This window comes from Sturnus vulgaris, chromosome 4 (assembly GCF_052056855.1).
Source record: "Sturnus vulgaris isolate bStuVul1 chromosome 4, bStuVul1.hap1, whole genome shotgun sequence".
Classification (NCBI taxonomy): Eukaryota; Metazoa; Chordata; class Aves; order Passeriformes; family Sturnidae; genus Sturnus; species Sturnus vulgaris.
The window spans coordinates 35,429,868-35,447,829 of NC_142246.1; the positions used below are offsets into that span (position 1 = coordinate 35,429,868).

Consider the following 17,962-nt stretch of genomic DNA (forward strand, 5'->3'; position numbering starts at 1 on the left):
TAACTTAATGCTGTCATATTTAAGCATATGCTGTAGTGTATTTGTGCATGTGCACACAAGTCACAAATACAGTCCGATTCAGGCCATGAAACAGTTAATAAAACAGAAAAGAAACTGTGTGCTATCTACAGCTAAGTAGTACAAGCTGTCTGTCATATCTGTCCCCCACCTACCCCTTGACAATAACCAGAGCAGGATAGTCACTCCAGCCTCCTTTAAGTGTCTGGCCATCACTCTAACCTCCCGCTGTTGAAGCGTCTAGGAGTGCAGAGTTCAACATTTCTGCAATTGGATCATCCAGGAACAAAATAATTGCCATGCTGGACCAGAAAGCTGGCAAAAATAATCTGAAATAAAAACAAGCTTGCTGTTTTGGACTTTTATTATTCACCTAGATAATGCTACAAGCCAGTTCAATGAGATTCAGTTTGTTACAGATGTTTTAAAGGTGAGATGCATCATGTGAATGATCAGCACATACATGTATGAAATACTGACTGTTGAACAGGGATTTTAGAACAAAATTTACTAGATCTAGATTAACCAATTAATTAATATTAATCAATTAATATTTATTTATTTCATAAAAACGAAGAATACACTGGAAACTCAATGAGTAGCTTTGAGACAAAACCCTTTGATTACAGCACATTTGGAGAGGAAAAATTGTTTCTCTAACACTTTATATTCCATCATGTTCAAGTTACAGAAGCAGCAGTTAACATTTAAAGCTGAGATTTTTTGAGACAAACAAAAAGCAAAAAAGTATCTTTATTATTGTTGTTTGTTAACAGCCTAACCTAAATGAGCTAAAACTCCTACCAGAAAGAATATGCATGAAGTCACATCTTAAGGGATGAAAAAACATGTATTTGATAAGTGCTACTTTGCAGTCAATATCTGATAGAGAGCTATTACTGAAATAACTTCTTCACCGTGACACTAACATATTCTGCTTTAAAAAAATCCACCTTCAGAAATATATATGCTGTCCTCTGCAACACTCAACAGCAATGTGCTAAATGCACTGGTCCAATAGTTTTCCTCTGGCCTTCCCCTTAAAGGATTACAATGAAGTGCATATCTGATGAAACCAAAGATGAGTTATGGCATATGGATACTTGAAGGGAGCATTTAACAGATATCAGATTCACAGGTCAGGACAGTAATCTTCATAGCTCTACATAGACAGCTGTTGACTTTGAATCATACCCAGCTATATAGTTTCTTGTCAGTAGATAAGAGGATGTTAAATTCAATAAGTACATATAAATGATCACTTGGGCACCAAATATAACTTAAACTCCACATTTTATATAATTTATTATAAAATACATGCTCAACCAAGTTGAAACGCTAAGTATTTCATAGCATCATGTAGAGCAATAGCATCATAACCCTTAAGAATCTGACTATAAGCCAGTATTGACCACCACTGAACCACATCTCCAAGTGTGACATCTACACAACTTTTTAATACCTGCAGGGGTGCTGTCTCCACCACTTCCAATGCTTGACAGCCCTTTTGGAGATGGAATTTTTCCCAATATCCAAGCCAAAACTCCTCTAACACAATTTGAAGTAGTTTCCTCTTGTCCTATCACTTGTTACTTGGCTGAATAGACTGACCTTCACCTTGCCACTGGTGGTATAGTTAGAGAGAGACAGAAGGTGCCCCTGAATCTCTTTTTCCCCAGACTAAACACCCCCATGTCTTTCAGCCAGTCCTCATCAGACCTGTGCTCTAGACCCTCACCATCTTTGCTGCCCTTTTGTGGACAGCACCTCCATATCTTTCTGGTAGTGAGGGGCCCAGAACTGAACGCAGGATTCGAGCTGTGGCCTCCCCAGTGCCATGTACAGGGGGACAATCACTGCCCTGGTCCTGCTGGCCATGCTATCTAGTGCAATTTCGTGTATAATATTCTCAAAACTATGTATATATGCATATATGCACTCCTATATGCATTTCTCTTTAAAGCACACATGCTGAAGAACAGACCTGCAGGCTGCACGTGCCATTCCTAGAGAAGTGAGCCTCAAAAGGCAGACCAACTTGTCCTAAAACAGGTTAAACAGGGCACCTTGAAAAGTCGGTGAATTTCATTTGTTCCCATTCTCTAATATGGAAGAACTCTCTGGGCGCAGTGTCTGGCACAACTTTATCGTTACTGAAAGTTTATGCTTTCAAGACTTACATAACAGTTGCAAACTATATCACTTCAAGTTATGCATACATGATCGACTCACCCCTTCCTCCTTTCCAGAGGAATAGGCTAAGGAAAAAAGTCATTAAAAGGATGGCCAAATGGCCATTAAGTGGATGGCATTATGTGAATCAACAAAACAGGAGTAACTATTTAGAATTACATCTCTCAAAGCTTTCCTAGACCCCCACCCCATATAAAGCAATTTGGCACACACAAATAAAAGTGGACAGAGCCGAGAGTAGCTCACCTTCCAAAAAATCCCCAGTGGTCAATTATTGAAACCATCTTCTCCTACTGTCAAGCTACTGCCAGGCAAAAAATTACAGCACATCTTTACACAGTCCACAGCTTTAGTTGTGCAGCTGAATCTCAGAGAACATTATGAGTGCTCATGGAAAAGTTTTTGAACCTGGCTTAGAGCTAGAGCTATCTAACAAGTTTTCATTTAGAGTAAAATCAAAAAGAAAGACAATGCCAAACAGCTCCTAGAAACAATTCCAAAATATAGGCACAAACCCAATACTGACTTAGGAAATACTATGCTAACACCAACTAATAGTCATGTTACAAGCCCTTCTCATATGTGATTCCTCTCACTCCTGTGTTACAGTGATGAACAGCGCTAGCTAGAGATGTATAAGTAGGAAGCATTAGCTAAGAGCAAAATCAAAGACACTCAGTTTGTTTCAGGGGGGAAAAAAATCAAATAATTAAACATGATCATTTTCAAAGGCATGACAGATACTGCAAACATGAAATAAGGAACAAGACAGCAAAAGTTTATGTTAGGAGGCATATTGATTTGAGAATTAATAGAATGCAATGAACCAAACAGCAACATAATAGTAACATGGGAAGTCCAATAAACATCTCTGCCTTTTTCCTAATACTAGTCATTATTACACCTCAAGGCAAATGATCCAGTCATCCAAGCCCTCATAAACAAGTCAAAATATAATCAAGCACTCATTCCATATAAAAAGTAATGAATATAAAACCAAAGTAATGTAATTGATTATCACAATAATAATACATTTTACAGTAAATTAATTAGGTGAAACAGGTCAATAGATGCAAAAATGTGTTTAAGAAAAGCTACTGATGAAAAAGTGGACAAAAATAGTTTGGTTTTCATTCACAACTCTGAGAATCAGTTTTGAGTAATAATGTTTATAAAGAAACAACCAGCTACCAAACTAAGCTTGCCTAGGTCTTACATTTTGGAATCACTTTCCAGCTCATTATAAAGGATCCCCTGCAACCTATTTAAATCATACAGGAATTCAAAGAGTTATTGAATGTTTATACAGCACATAATATCCTTACTAAATTTATGTCCTTTGTTTATCCTTATGATACATGTATTGTGTACAATCAGGAGAAGCAGAGCTGAGCACAAGCCACAGCAAGAGAGAGAACAAGCAGTGGGAGAATTTTCCACTATTCTATCTTTAGCATTTACTCTCTCCCTAAATTCATACTTGTGTTTCTTAGCTCCCAGGACATACTGCAAAATCTGTATACTCTCAAGATCAACAAGAAAACTTCTGTAAAGTAAGGCAGGATAAGAAAATCTGGGTGTCCAGATTTAATTTCTCTCTTTTTATATACACCTACTGTCACTATGACTTTGCTGCATCTGTTCATGGCACTGAGAAGTGCTTTTAGAAAGCAGTTTTGTTTGGTGTTTTGTTGGGTTTATTTTACATTTTAATGTATGATACTCCAGTAGAAACAAAGATAGTCCGGCTCCAGCAGATTTCAATAATATCTGTCTAAACCCCTTCTTTAAGCACAAAAAACAACACAGCCTAAAATATAAAGCATTGAGGTGTCCTCATAATAAGTCTGCTCACCACAAGATCCACAGATTTTCTACTATATTAAAAAATTGTCTCAACCCATACTATGTTTTACACATGCAAGCAATCCTATTTCTAGCATCAAAATCCATGGGAGTTAATTTGCACAAGTATAATATGCTTCTCTGTTACTTTTTTTTTGCATGCAAAACTATCCCAGGAGTGAATTTAAAAAAAACACTCAAGCAAACAGAAGAAATGAAAGTTTCACATTGGGAAAATGGCAGGATGCTCTGGATATTTAAGAATTGTTCTGATATGATGACATAGAGTAATTAAATGAAAAAAAAGGAGCACTCACTAGTAGCAGGAATGGTCTCCCTTGAGGTTTGAGCCAGCGGAACAGTCACAGGGCCGCTGACTCCAGCAGAACAGCTCACGTGCTTTCAGCTAAGCAGAGTTAAATGGATCTACCCTTGATTAATTAATAGAGCTAATAACAAAGGATGAAATTAACTTCACAATCTTTCTGCTTTTGACTGAACTATGCAGACAATTGTTCATAGGCATTTCCACCCTCTTTATAGACTGTTCTGATTTTTTTTTGTAAAACAGAGAGAAAATACTAAGTTCCCATGGATTCTTATTTTCTAACAGAAATTATAAGCACGAAAAGAGAAGATCAGATCTTGCTCCTAGGCAGTTAAGACACCACAGAGTACAGATCAGGTTCATCTCAGAACTTCTGTTCAGTGATGACTATTTTTGGAGTACAAACTTTTACTGCATTTACCTCCTTGCTTAGTTGTCTTCCTATAAAGTGAATACAAACAGATATTTTTGATAACCATAATGAGTAACATTTAACAATAATTTTATATTTCAATATCAGACAACTTGATGGTATTTTTATGAATATACCTGTTATTTACAAGATGGTGAGGGTTTTCATGTGATATATTATTACTCTGAAATAAAATTTACATATTGCATTGGAATAAGTCTTAACATTGACTGAGATCTTACAATAAGAGTAAAATATATACCATTTATCTTCATTTTCATTTCTGTTACTACCATAACTCACCTCTCCAGATACTGGTGTCTCATGTAGATTAGCAAAGATCTCAAGATCATGACGGATAAAACTGTTGCCACTGGAACTCGGGAACTTCATCTGACTTATGAGAATTAAGGTTTAAGGTAGAATGTGTTTGAGAAGAAAAAATATCTGAAGAAAAAGACATGTGATCTGGTGTTTCACAGTTTGTTAAAAGATTGAAAATTTAATTACCCATGAATTAGAAACAATTTCTTTGTGTGCACACCAAATTTAAATGCAATGGCCAACAGTTCATCAAACCAAACTAAAAAGTCTATTTATTTACTATCCATTATATAACTACTTCTTTTAGTTAGCCTAAGTCTTATTTTTGATGTAACACATTTTCAGAATGTTATGTTTCAGCCTTGTGGTGAACACATATATTTTAGAGAAAACTGTCTGGAAAATGATTTCCTAGAGACTCCACTTTGTTTTCAGAGACTGAAATACATTTCTAAGTCTTTTCTTGCTTGTTGAGATATATTGAACAACTACATTTTTCTTTTTTGTGAAGTTACTCTCATGTTTTAAAAATGGCCTTTCTATTTTAGAACTGCGTTTATCGAAAAACATTTATTCTATTTGTAGTTTTGTGTTTAGTAATAGGTCAAAGCCTCTGGGGTTTCACACTTGAATGAATTACATCCTGGGGAATCCTGTGTACTGAGAAAGCCAGACTAATTAACATAATCAAACATGTCTCAGTAAAACCAGTATCTAAAACTACAGTGATGTCATATCCCATCACAACACCCTCTTAAAATGCTAGAATGTACAAACTGGCAATGCAAGTGGGGTAAGGACTACATACATGAGGTCTTTATTCCTTACCATTATGATATATGTGGTTTTTAACTGTCAGTCTGGAAGACATTCTTATAAGAAAGTGAATAACTCTGTAGCTGAATATATAATTATAAAACATTTTGGGTTTATAGATTAATATATTTTAACACTGGAGCCATGGCTGACTTGAACCGAATCTCAAGGATCATCAGATTTTGCTCAGTGGCTTCTGGACCAAACCCAGAACATACAAGTGACCAAGACCTAAAGACTTTGAAGGTGAGCAGTTTTGCTCCCTCTTTAGGGATTTCAATCATTAATTGCTTCAAAGTAAGATTATTCTTTTTCTGTTTTGAATTCATCTTTTATCAGGTTCCAGTCTTGCTGATTCACTACCTCTCTAATTATTTTAAACTTTAAAATTTTTGCCTTAACTTCACAATTGCTTTTACTTCTCGCATGTGTCTAAAGACCTTTCAGGTTTTTTAAGATGAAGTTTAATCATACATTAAAAAAATATTCCAAGCTGGAACATTCTTGTAGTTCTTTTCAGAAACCTTTCAAATCTGTCAGCTGCCTTTTCACAGAATGATTAAACATACTGAACCATAATGTGTTTATGATTGGGCATACTAAAATGATAATAATAACTTCTCATGACTACAATTATGATTAGTTTGTCTTAATATTCCAGAATAATGTTATCACACCAAAAAGCACATTAGTTAATCCTTCCACCCACATATGCAGTTTGGTTCCTCTGTGTGAATAACTTGAAGTAGCTACATTATCTTGCATTCAATTGTATAAATTATGGGTAAATAAACTGAGATAGTCTATAATATTGATCTATCTAATCTCTTGTTGTCCTAACATACAAAGTTTTTCAATTATCCCCATTTTTGGGGAAAAAAAAAAAAAGCCATCATGATTCACATTAGGAGGATCTTCTTCCAGTAACCTTAAAGCATTTTTGCCTCACAGGCTACTCCTGGTAAATGTTTCTCAAGCTCAAAAATACAAGTGATTTACTTTCATATATACCTAAATCGTAGTTGAACCAGAGATATAGTAGATCTCCAGACTGCTGGTTATAAAGAAAATCGGAGATTGGCATTAGAATATTTTGGTGAAAACGTTTTTTGAACATACTGATGCTTTCCATTTGCAAAGAATGTACTTCAATTACCCTCCAATACTACTGAAAATTAATGATGCAGCTCAGTTTTGGATGCATATGGCACACACTTACCAGCTATCATGTTTTGAATTATGAGCAATATTATTTATTTTTTTATCCAGGTATGTGAGGCATATATAAATAAACAACATTAATATTTGAGACAGAAACTCTCTGGATTCTAGTTCTAAAATAGATATTCAAACAAATCTCACCTTTCAATCTACTGTAACTGCCAGAAGTATCAAAAGATACCATGAAGACCTTCTAAATATAGGATATAGTCATTGGTTTAGGTTTATATAATAAGCAGGTAAGTCTATCAGTAATGATATGGAAAGACTAAGAAGACGGTAATTTAAAACACTAGTGAATTAAAACATTTATAATAATTCAGAAATATTTTGTCAAAGTTTGAAGTCAACAGTATATGCTTGAGTGTTTTGTTGCATTGGAACCTTTTATAAATCAAGGTGGGTTGTTTGAATTCACTCAGAAGAAAATATTTTAATATTCAACACTACCAGCAGAAAATTTTCAGAAGTTTGAAAACAGTCTCATTTAGCAGAATAAAATAATGTAACAGTAAACTGACTATCTAAAGCACAAGCAAGCATGTATTTTTCCCACAAGGATTTGAGAAGCTTGAACTCTGCATATTTAAAGTATAGCCTGCATTTATAATTAATAGAATTGTTCCTATTGAAGGCATGGAGAGTTTGAGGTGGTAGTTTCAACTAACAGCATCATAAGAAAAATGAATTTGCCTCAGTGCAAATTAAATTAGACCTATTCACTGTTGAAGTACATAGTGCACAAAGATAAATAGCTCCTGGAGAAGCAGCCTCAGTTCATACTCATTTTAATGGGAAAGATAGGAATCGACTCTTCTAAATATACAAAGAAAGTACTACACTGATTCTGTAGAGTACCTGCATTGACAGACTGTCCCTGAGCAAATAGAGGGATTCACTAGTTTGTTTATTATTGTGTTTTCAGTTGAGGGTTTTAACAAGTTTCTTTCATGATCATTGTTGACATTCAGGGCTACAGAGACAACAAAAACAAAAGGATCAACTTCTTGCAAAGTGGACCTAGAAACTTAGAGCATCCCTTCCTTCATGTAACTGCTACTAATTTAAAAAGTTCAGGGAACAAAAGGAAAATTTGCTAGAGATATCCTCGTGCATTCTTTGCCATACACTTGATAGGTATCAACAAAGAAATCCCAGCTGGCTCTAAAATATGTGGTAGGCATTAATATGTGGTAGGCATTCTCCAGGTGTAGCTCTTCCTGCCAGATCATTCATTTTCTTTGTGCACAAACCATACGGATTCTCACAAGAATTTCTCAAACAATATTTCTCTTTATCTACTCATAAAACCTTGCTAAGGAAAGCACCACCTGGTTTGCTTGAAATGTTTGGTTTCTCTGCAATAAACGTAATCATGTCACTTTCCTACTGCCACCTGTACTAGTAACCTTATTCTCTGTCCCCCCTCTAGTTCTAATGAATAACTTTCTGGTTTCCCTCTTAAGATGTTCCTTCCCTTCTTCCTTCTCATAATCCCTTCCACTCTCCTTCCCAGCCAAACTTTCAGACTCTTTGGGCTTCCCTATTTCCCCACCCTACGGCTCTAGATCATCTTTCTTTTCTGAAAAAGTCAAATAGAACAGGATACACTTTTTCTGTGTCAATCAGCGCTGTACTTTCAAAGAAGAGACTGAAACACAGAGATGTGTTTCTCACCTCCTCTCGCCCATTTCCTAAGGAAAAGCCTACCACCAGACCTACAGGCAAACCCTCTTTGCCCAGCCTTTTCCGAGACCCGAGGTTCAGTGAGTTCACCCGACTTCTCTGACGGTCGCTGCCCAGCGCAGGCACCGTCTCCGCCGCCCCTCTCCCGGCGGGAGGGAAGGCGCTCCGTTCCGGGCACGGCCTTCCCCCGCCAGCCCCAGCGGAGCCCCCCCGCGCCCGGGGCAGCCCCTCCAGGGCCCCCCTCGCCGCCGCCGCCGCCGCCGCCGCGCCCGGTCCCGCCCCGCGCCCTCCGCGGCGCCCGCGCTCTCAGGGGGGCGGCCCCGGCCCAGCCTCCCGCCCGCCCCGCCGCCGGCCGCGGCGCGCCCCGAGCCCGGCATGCGTCCGGCAGCGGAGTGCCGGCTGCTGCCAGGAGCCGGGGGCAGGCGGGCGGGCAGGGGGGCTCCCGCCGCCGCCGCGGCTCGGCGCCGCCGCCGCGGCTGGGATTAGGCTCCCGCTGGGCTGCCATGCGGAGCGGCGGGGCGGGCGCGGCGGGGCCCAGCGGGAGGGCGCCGGGGGCCGCCAGGCGCTGAGGCGGGCGGCGGGCGAGGAGCCGCCGGAGCTCTCCAGGGTGCTGGGGCGCTGCCCCCCGCCCGCGGAGCCGCGTCCCCGAGCCCGCCGAGCCGCTCCGATGCCGCCGACACCGCCGCTGCCGGGCTCCGCCGCGTCTCCGAGCGGCATGGCCAGGATTAGGTACCTCCGCGCGGCTGTCTCGGGCTTTTATCTGTGGGAAGCTGCGGTGCTGCTCAGGTGAGTTGCTTTCTGCGAGGAACTAAAGGTGTCCCCCTTCCCAGTTTTCGGGCAGCTGAAATACCTGGGACGGGTGCGGGCAGGCGCCGCGGTCACCGCCTTGCCTCACCATGAGCACCCGGCTACCCTGGGCAGCCAGGCTGTGGGCACAGAAAATAAGTGCGTGAGCTCCACGCTTACTGAACGGCTTCTCAACATTGCTCTGTCCCGAATCTCATTTTGCATTTTACAAGCAGGATGTGTGCTTCCGTCACTTGCTCTCAGATAGAGTTTTCCTATAAGATCTGTGAATTTTATCACCGCTTTTAGCAGGAATTATAACATCAATGATCTTGAAAATTCTTAAGGTGCAACATGTCTATATGTAAAAGTTACAGAAGATGATCTGAGTTGGGAATGTATAGACTTCTTTATTATTGTCTGTTCTTTTCAGCAAAAGGAAAATCACAGATTGCATTAGGTCAGAAGTCTGTGCAGAAACAGAAAAACAGTAGATAAGTGAAGAGAGGATATGGTCTGCAGAAGTTCCCTACAGAAGAGGGAAAGCATTTGCTGTACTACCGACAGTCTAGGATTTGTATTATGAAAGATGGCAACATATCCATAAATTATGACCTGAGTAGAAGACTGAGGTTCATATGGCTTTCTCTGCCCAGCACACTCTTTCTGGGCAAAGTGATGTTATTGTATCAATGTAAGCATTATTTTAACACACAGCTCTGAAGTGTGGTGATACCAGGCTAAAATGAACTTGAACTCTCCATGAGGGAAAAGTTTAAAAGAAAAATCACACATGTAAAGAGACTTCAGCGTCATCATATATTCACTGCTAATGCAGTTAGGCATGCCTGTTATCAACAAACATTCTAGCTCTGTATCACAATAAACAAACTATGGCATATAACGTGACAGTGCCAGACTATTTTAAGAATCACATTGTTATTTAACAAAGACAAAAAAGGAAACTTAAATTTGAAAAGAGAGTTGGGGATTGTACATGTAAGTGATTTAAACCATGAAGTTAAGTCAGCAGCATGTAGTGCCCCACAATGATGGCACACTTCACAAGTGCTCACAGGTTTATAGCAAACCTTTCCTTTTTGAAGTTAATTTAATGACATGCTTTGTATCAACATATGTAATATAAATAGTTTATACTGTGATTTTATTGTAATTGTGCCAAAAGTAAGAGATTTTAAGAAACTTGGTCACATGGTATGAGATTGACGTTGCAAGGAAAGAGTCAATGCATGTATATTACACTTTAAATTTTGCAGGGAGTATTTAATGTTCAGTGTAGGTGACCAAACACTTGTGTAGTGTAGGCAATACAAGCAGTACTATGCTATTATTATTCTATTTCAATGTATTTATGGAACTTATTTTTCCTCTGCATATTATTCCATGCAAATGCCATTCTACTGTTGAATTGTTCATCCTTTATTTTAACTATATAAGAGCATTTATTCTAAGGGGGGAGGGGAAAGTCAGTTATGAAAAGCATATATACACATAAATCTAGACTATTACTGAATTGTTTCTAAATGTATGCAGATATATTATTTTGCATAAATTCAACCTATTCTCTTCAACATCCAGGTAACTGTGGTATTGTAATAGCCTTTTGCTCATAGTCACTTTATGACAATGAACATGGTTACTGTGCACAAGGACTATATGGCTGGAGAAAGAGTTCAGAAAGCTTCTCAGAATCCATGTTTATCTTCCATATCAATCTCAAGATAGAGACTGCTGATGACTTTAGGTCTAAAAATGATACATGAGAAACCGGAATCAGTTTAAAACACATAGGAGTCTTCTCCATGCTTTAAAAATGGGGGAAAAAAAGTAAAAAAAAAAAATTAAAACATTAAAACCTGTAAAATTCTCAATTCTCCTGGACCCATTAATTCTATTTCTTTTCCAAGTTAAGCCTTGTGAAATGATTTCCATTGGAACAAAGGGAACTGGGAATAGTAGAAGGCTGCTTCCACTCTCTGTTAGACACAGACCCCAGCACCTATATAACACTTGATGAGAAGATGGATGCACTATGGATTTCTAGGAATAGTCAAACCTTATATGGTTTACTTGCTCACACATTTTGGAAGAAATTGTGTTATTTTCTCTTACATTGTGCAACTTTGAAACTTTTCTGCTCTTCATTAAGAAACTGAAGGCTGTGTGAGAAAGTGAATGAAACTAACAAGAAAAGCCTTCATTACTTGTCCAACAGCCCTGAGGCTATTTAAAATTAGTGTTTAAATTATATGCCTGTGAAGATAGAAAAAAGGATGTTTTTTAGTGTAAATTTAGACTTGCTACTTTAATGAGCAAAGTCTGGAGATGCATGCTTAATAAGAAGAAACTTCACCTGATTTATTTTTTTTTAAATAATTCATTTTACATTCCACATCAAAAGATCCTTCAAATTACAATGGCTGAAACAAGATGTATATTGGTCATTATAAGACCAACCTTTTGATCTCCAAAAGATATTGTAGAAAAAATAGAATTAGAAGAGCAACGGAGCTGGGAAAGGGTCTAGAGAGCAAGTCTTGTGAGGACTGGCTGAGGGAGCTGGGGCTGTTTAATCTGGAGAAAAGGGGGCTCAGGGGAGACCTTACTGGTCTCTACAACAGCTTGAAAGAAGGCTGTAGCCAGGTGGGGATTAGCCTGTTCTCCCAGGCAACCAGTGACAGGACAAGGGGAAATGACTTCAAGCTGTGCCAGGGAAGATTCACATTGGATATCAGGAAGAATTTCTTCATGGAAAGGGTGGTCAAGCGTTGGAATGGGCTGCCCAGGGGGGTGGTGGAGTCACCATGCCTGGAGGCATTCAAGAAATGGACATGGAATTTAGGGCTGTGGTCAAGTTGAGAAGGTGGTGTTCAGTCAAAGATTGTACTTAATGATCTTGGGATCTTTTCCAACTTTATTTATTCTGTGATTATCTGTAGTCTTCCATAATATTGTACGTGTTTGTACTGTTGTGTCATAGATTAATACACATATTGATAATGTATTAATAGATTTTAAACATGAAAAGCAACGGTTCAAGCACATAACACTCTGGTTTATGCAATATATTTGAGGATAGAGAGAAAAATCTACTATCAGACCCAAAATAAAAAAAAATATTACTTATTAATATTACTGCCAGTCCAAATTTGAGTGTGATACTAAGAGGGTCCAGGTGCAAAAAAGAGGCAAAAATCAAGGGAAAACAATGTAATGTAGCCTTAAAACAACTGTAGTTTACTACCAAAGAAAGAAAAAAATTCTGGGATATAGTTTGAAGATATAATAATATCTGAGTATTCTTTTGAGTTTTCAATAAAGTAATAATGTTAGCAAAAAATTCTCTAGATTTGCCTGAATTCCAAGAAGTTGTGATGAAAGCAAGATCATATTTGTAGAATAAATGTGAAGATCAGATTTGTGGGTCAAAACCAGTTTCATAACAGCCCAGGAACTTTCATGGACACCAGCACTGATCTATTAGAACTATGCTGACTGGGACTTGACAAGGATTTGCTTTTTCCTCGAAGGATGTAGTGTATCTATTTTATATATAGACCTGTGTATCAGGAGAGAACAGGATGAAAGGCTAGGTTGCACTGGAGAAATGCAAAATAGATTCTCCCTATGTGGTATTTATTTATTTATCCATATTAGCATAGACCAAGAATCATGCTATGATTAGGTTATTGCCTCTTTCCTTGATCTTTTCACTACTCCATTGGACTTATATTGAAGGAAACGGTATCACAGACCCAGATAATTGCTCTTAAAAACTAGAATTTTGTGGGCAAAACCTCCATGCAACCTAACTCTGGGGCATATCTGAGTTTAAGGTTAACTGATTTTGAAATTATTCCTGCATTTCATTACAAATTGATTTCAGGTGAATAGCTATAAGAAGCAGAAGTCATTATCCTTTAAGCCAATATTAGTTCCTTCAACTAATGAAAGTGAAAAAATACAACAGCTAAAAACTATTAAATCTGACATAGCATCACAAACATCTTTGAAAATAAAGATTTTCAGATGTTCTAATGATGCTTCAGTAGCTTATTAATATGTTAGTAATGAGACTTATAATGCTACTCAAGAAATAAAAAGTGTCTGTCCAAATCAAGATATGAATAAAAGCATGTAAAAGAAAATCTACTAATGCAAGATGACAGCACTGGGGCACAATACCTTTCCTCAGCAGCCCAGACTTAATTTGAAATATAGTTTCTGTGGAATAAATCAGCTGACAGACTCCAGGTCCGATGAAAAGCACTTAGCACATCTCAGGGAGTAGCAAAGGAAGGGTAGGCGAGCTGGAAGTTCAGACTCACAGCAAGGCAGGAAGAAACAGGATTCTGCCATAAAAGTTTGCAGTCCCACAGCACTTGGGCAGGAGAACAGTTGGACAGTTCAAAAGTTCAAATTGATGGACAAAGGTGGTAGTGAAGAGGTATGCCCGAGGTCAAAGACAAAGGGCCAGGTCAGCAGGTCAGGCTCACGATCAAAATTGTGAAGGTACAAGACTGGGTGAAAGTATGCTTGCACACTAGCTCATGCAGAGAATCTCCCCAGTGCTTCTGAGAGTGAAAAAAAAAAAAAAAAAAAGGAAAAACAAACATGATTATGAGAAACAAAAACAAGCCGTCAGAGAAGAGAGGTGAACCCCTGCTGAGAGTTCTACAAAACAAATACAAACAGCTCTGTTTCAAAGCTGAGCTACCAGAGGTCACACTGAGCCCAGTCAGTCAAACTCCTGTGAGGAAGGGTCCTTCTAGAAGTCTAGGAGAGCATCAGTGCCTTTAGAGAAGCATTGGACTTTCCAAAACTCAGACGAAAGTGACAAAAGGGGGTTTAGTGACCAAGAATATGTAATTCAAATTCTCTTGTATTTCAACTGTACCACTGAAGACACTGAAATCCTTTTGTACCAAATAGGAGTTTCTTAATGAGTACAAATTTGGTAAGGGCTTTAGCTATCCCTTTTTTGTTTCTATAAAAACTTGGTTATTTTTCTAAATGATTACCATCTTTATAATTTCAGGAAATAATTATGTATTTTTATATTATGTATATATATTTGTGCTTATAGTACTGTAACCTTTAAGAAAATTAAATAACAGAAATTTCAATTAAAACCATGAATCTTTCAATTCTTACAGTGCCAGTGACATTTTCTTACTTTTCAACTTCTCTTAATTCATTCCTGGCCAATTGATCATAACAACTGAAAGCAAGTAATATTGTGCAATAAGTGCTCTGCTTCTGTACGATGATAAATGTAATAGCTCTTCTATCAGATTAGTTTTGTCCAGGCATCCTAGGAATCATGAAAATCAGAGAAAATGAAAATTTTTACAAGATTAGAGCTTCTTATTTTAACAGATTCAGAAGACAGACTTCAAATGACCTTTCTGAGTATTATGTAATAATACCTATAGGGAATTATTCCTGCAAATCAGCTTTTCTCAAGTAATGAATGATGAAGAGCCCTTGTGTGTGGTGTTGCTTCTTGTCCTCTTTACTGCTTTTCCTACTAAACTTCACGATGCTTAGTGAAAGTGAAGAAAAATAGGAAATAGAAGATACCACTTTCACTGATATATGGGCATCATGAATAGGTCAAGTAAAAGGCACCTTTTTGAGGATATCAACTACCAGCAAAAAGGGAACATCTCAGAGAGAAGGAAAATACACAGTAAAAAACTATCTTTAACAAGAATGCAAGACCAAAACAGCAGAATGAGAAGAGCAGAACAGTTTGTACAGTAAAGTCAAGAGAAAAGGGTGAGAATCTTAAAGATTGTACTTTTTTTCTAGCACAGTCCATTATTTTTTATGGCTTCTGAGGCAATATTATCCTTTCTGGTTGATGCCTTTAGATGGTGTGGAATTGGAAGTGTAAGTAGTGACAATAAAAAGAAAGAATGAGAAAAAAGTAAAAAAAAAAAGTAGATGGTATATATTTATACAAGTATAAAAGAATGCATTTCATAATTACATTTCCAATCAGATGTCTAATGAATTGTCCAGTACACATTATTGAATCCAACAGCAAACAGGGTAAAAACACTCCATCTACACTTACCTGGACTTTCCACATAATGAACAGAATCACAGAATCAATTAGGTTGGAAAAGAACTCTAAGATCATCAAGGCCAACCTATGAATGAACACCCACATGTCAACTAGACCATGGCACAAAGTTCCACATCCAGTCTTTTATTAAACATCTGCAGGGATGGTGACTCCACACTCCAAATTTTTTTACAGCTTTTCTACACCACATACCACCAGGTTACTTCTCCGGGCTTACCACTGATGTACAAAATGAGTGGGAACAACAGGGACATTCAGGGCTATTTCTAGGTAGGAACTTCCCTAAGAAAGATCAGTCCTCTTGGACATTGTTATTATTGAAGGTTCCTTCTGGTGACATGAAACATGCAAAATGCAAATTGCAAAATGCAGTTTCCAAGGGAAACGGTTTGAGACCACAGAAAAGGTGGAAAATTTCAAGAACACTCTGGTCTGAGATGATCATGGTCACTGATGGGGCTGTTGAAATAGTGGAGCTGCATAAGAAATGGGGCTACTAACTAATATAAATCAATGGTTAGAGCAAAAATCAAGGCAGCAGATTATCCCAAGGCTCTTTTAGTGAAACAATAGAGTAGAACACAAAATTTAGTAATACTAAATTTTCTCAAACTTGTTTAATTTAATTTAATTAAGAGTTAGTTGCTATTAATCTGCATGAGATTCTTACAGTTAAAATTAATTTAGGAAAAGTATTATAAGCAAAATCAAAACTCATTTTTTTCCTCCAATAAAATTCAAGCCGTAGTTATAACTACATTATCTACTGTCTTAATGTTTTGCTCTTTGTTGCATTCCCCCTTTGATATGATAGATAGATAGATAGATAGATAGATAGATAGATAGACAGACAGACAGATAGATATACACATTTAATCTAAAAATGTATTGGCTTACACTATCCATCACACTATTGCTGAAGGCTTCATATGTAATGTACAGTTTACATTAAGACTCTATTATGTCTAGAGTTTATTTCCAGTTCCTTATGAAATGCATTCTGAATACATTCTCCTTTTCTGAATTTTGAAAGGTAAAATATGAACTTAATGTAATCCCAGCACTTCTGAGGATCCACAAGTACCAGTATATGCAATTTCACAGAGGACTTTTTACAAAATAGACTGTTTACAATTTTGTATGATTTTACCAACACTTTTCTTTGATTTTAATTTCATAAGTAACCACTCAGCAGAAATACATAGCTAATACAGTTATGCCAGCATCGTTCTCAAAGGTTTCCTTTCTTTTCTTTTGTTTCTTTTAAAAGCTGTTATGACTTTACATCTTAGTGGGAGACTGCAGAGCTTAGGGATTATTTTGTGAAAAGTTGGTTTATAATGTTCTGGCATACAATGGGACTCAATTTCTAAAAGGATCCTGAGTTTTTGTCCTGCTAAGCCTTGTATTTTCATAAAGGGTTCAAACCTGCACTGTCCTTTGTTACATTCAGTAATGCACAGGAGAGTCCATGCTCTGGGCTATGTAGGCTAAGACATCTCCATCTTCAGAGACCAACTAAACTGCCAGGTTGGTGAGCAATGTGTGTGCTGATGAATAGTGCCCTACTAGATAAAATAAACGTCACAAAGTGGTAAATTGCTGGCAAAAATAAACACCTTGATATCAATCATGACTAAAGCACTGACTTCACACAGCAAAGTTGTGCCTAACTCCTGTGTTCTATAATAAATGTAAATTCTGTGCCTAAGCACATATGTAGAACTTATGTGAAGGGATCTGTGGGATGTTCTCCCTGATGCTATTGGGTCAGATCCATTACCCCTGACTCAGCAGTATTAGAACTAAACTCAAAGTGGGCAGATTTTACCATCATATCTGGAATACATCCCCTAAAATACTTATTTTTTAAATCCATAGTGGGTTTTTTCATTGCTTTATTCTGTTAGAAAGAATTCTTTCTGGATAGTTTCCTTTTTTTTTTTTTTTTTTCTTTTTAAGGAGCAGATTTATCAGAGTTTGCTTAAGCTCTTAATTTGCAAGACTTAAAGTAGAATAAAATATCTTATAGTTTCCCTCAGTTCTTGTGCACTAAAAATGGCAGTCAATTGTTTTGAACATAATATTGTGAGTTTTTACTACACAAAATGAATATGAAATATCCCCACTTGAGACAGTAATCTATGATTACAAAAAGTACAATACAGCAGGGAACTGGATTTAAAAATATTATTTGGGAGTTTCTCCATATATGTGT

At 37.6% G+C, this 17,962-nt stretch overlaps 1 protein-coding gene across 1 annotated transcript in view; it reads left to right on the forward strand.

The window, feature by feature from the left end:
• The first annotated feature begins 9,498 nt into the window (after nucleotides 1-9,498).
• GLRA3 (glycine receptor alpha 3) overlaps nucleotides 9,499-17,962 on the forward strand; it is an 82,453-nt gene continuing 73,989 nt past the window's right edge. The window contains exon 1 of the mRNA XM_014883982.2: nucleotides 9,499-9,629. Within this exon, the coding sequence (XP_014739468.2) occupies nucleotides 9,511-9,629 (119 nt within the window). The 5' untranslated portion in view covers nucleotides 9,499-9,510. The remainder of the gene's footprint in view (nucleotides 9,630-17,962) is intronic.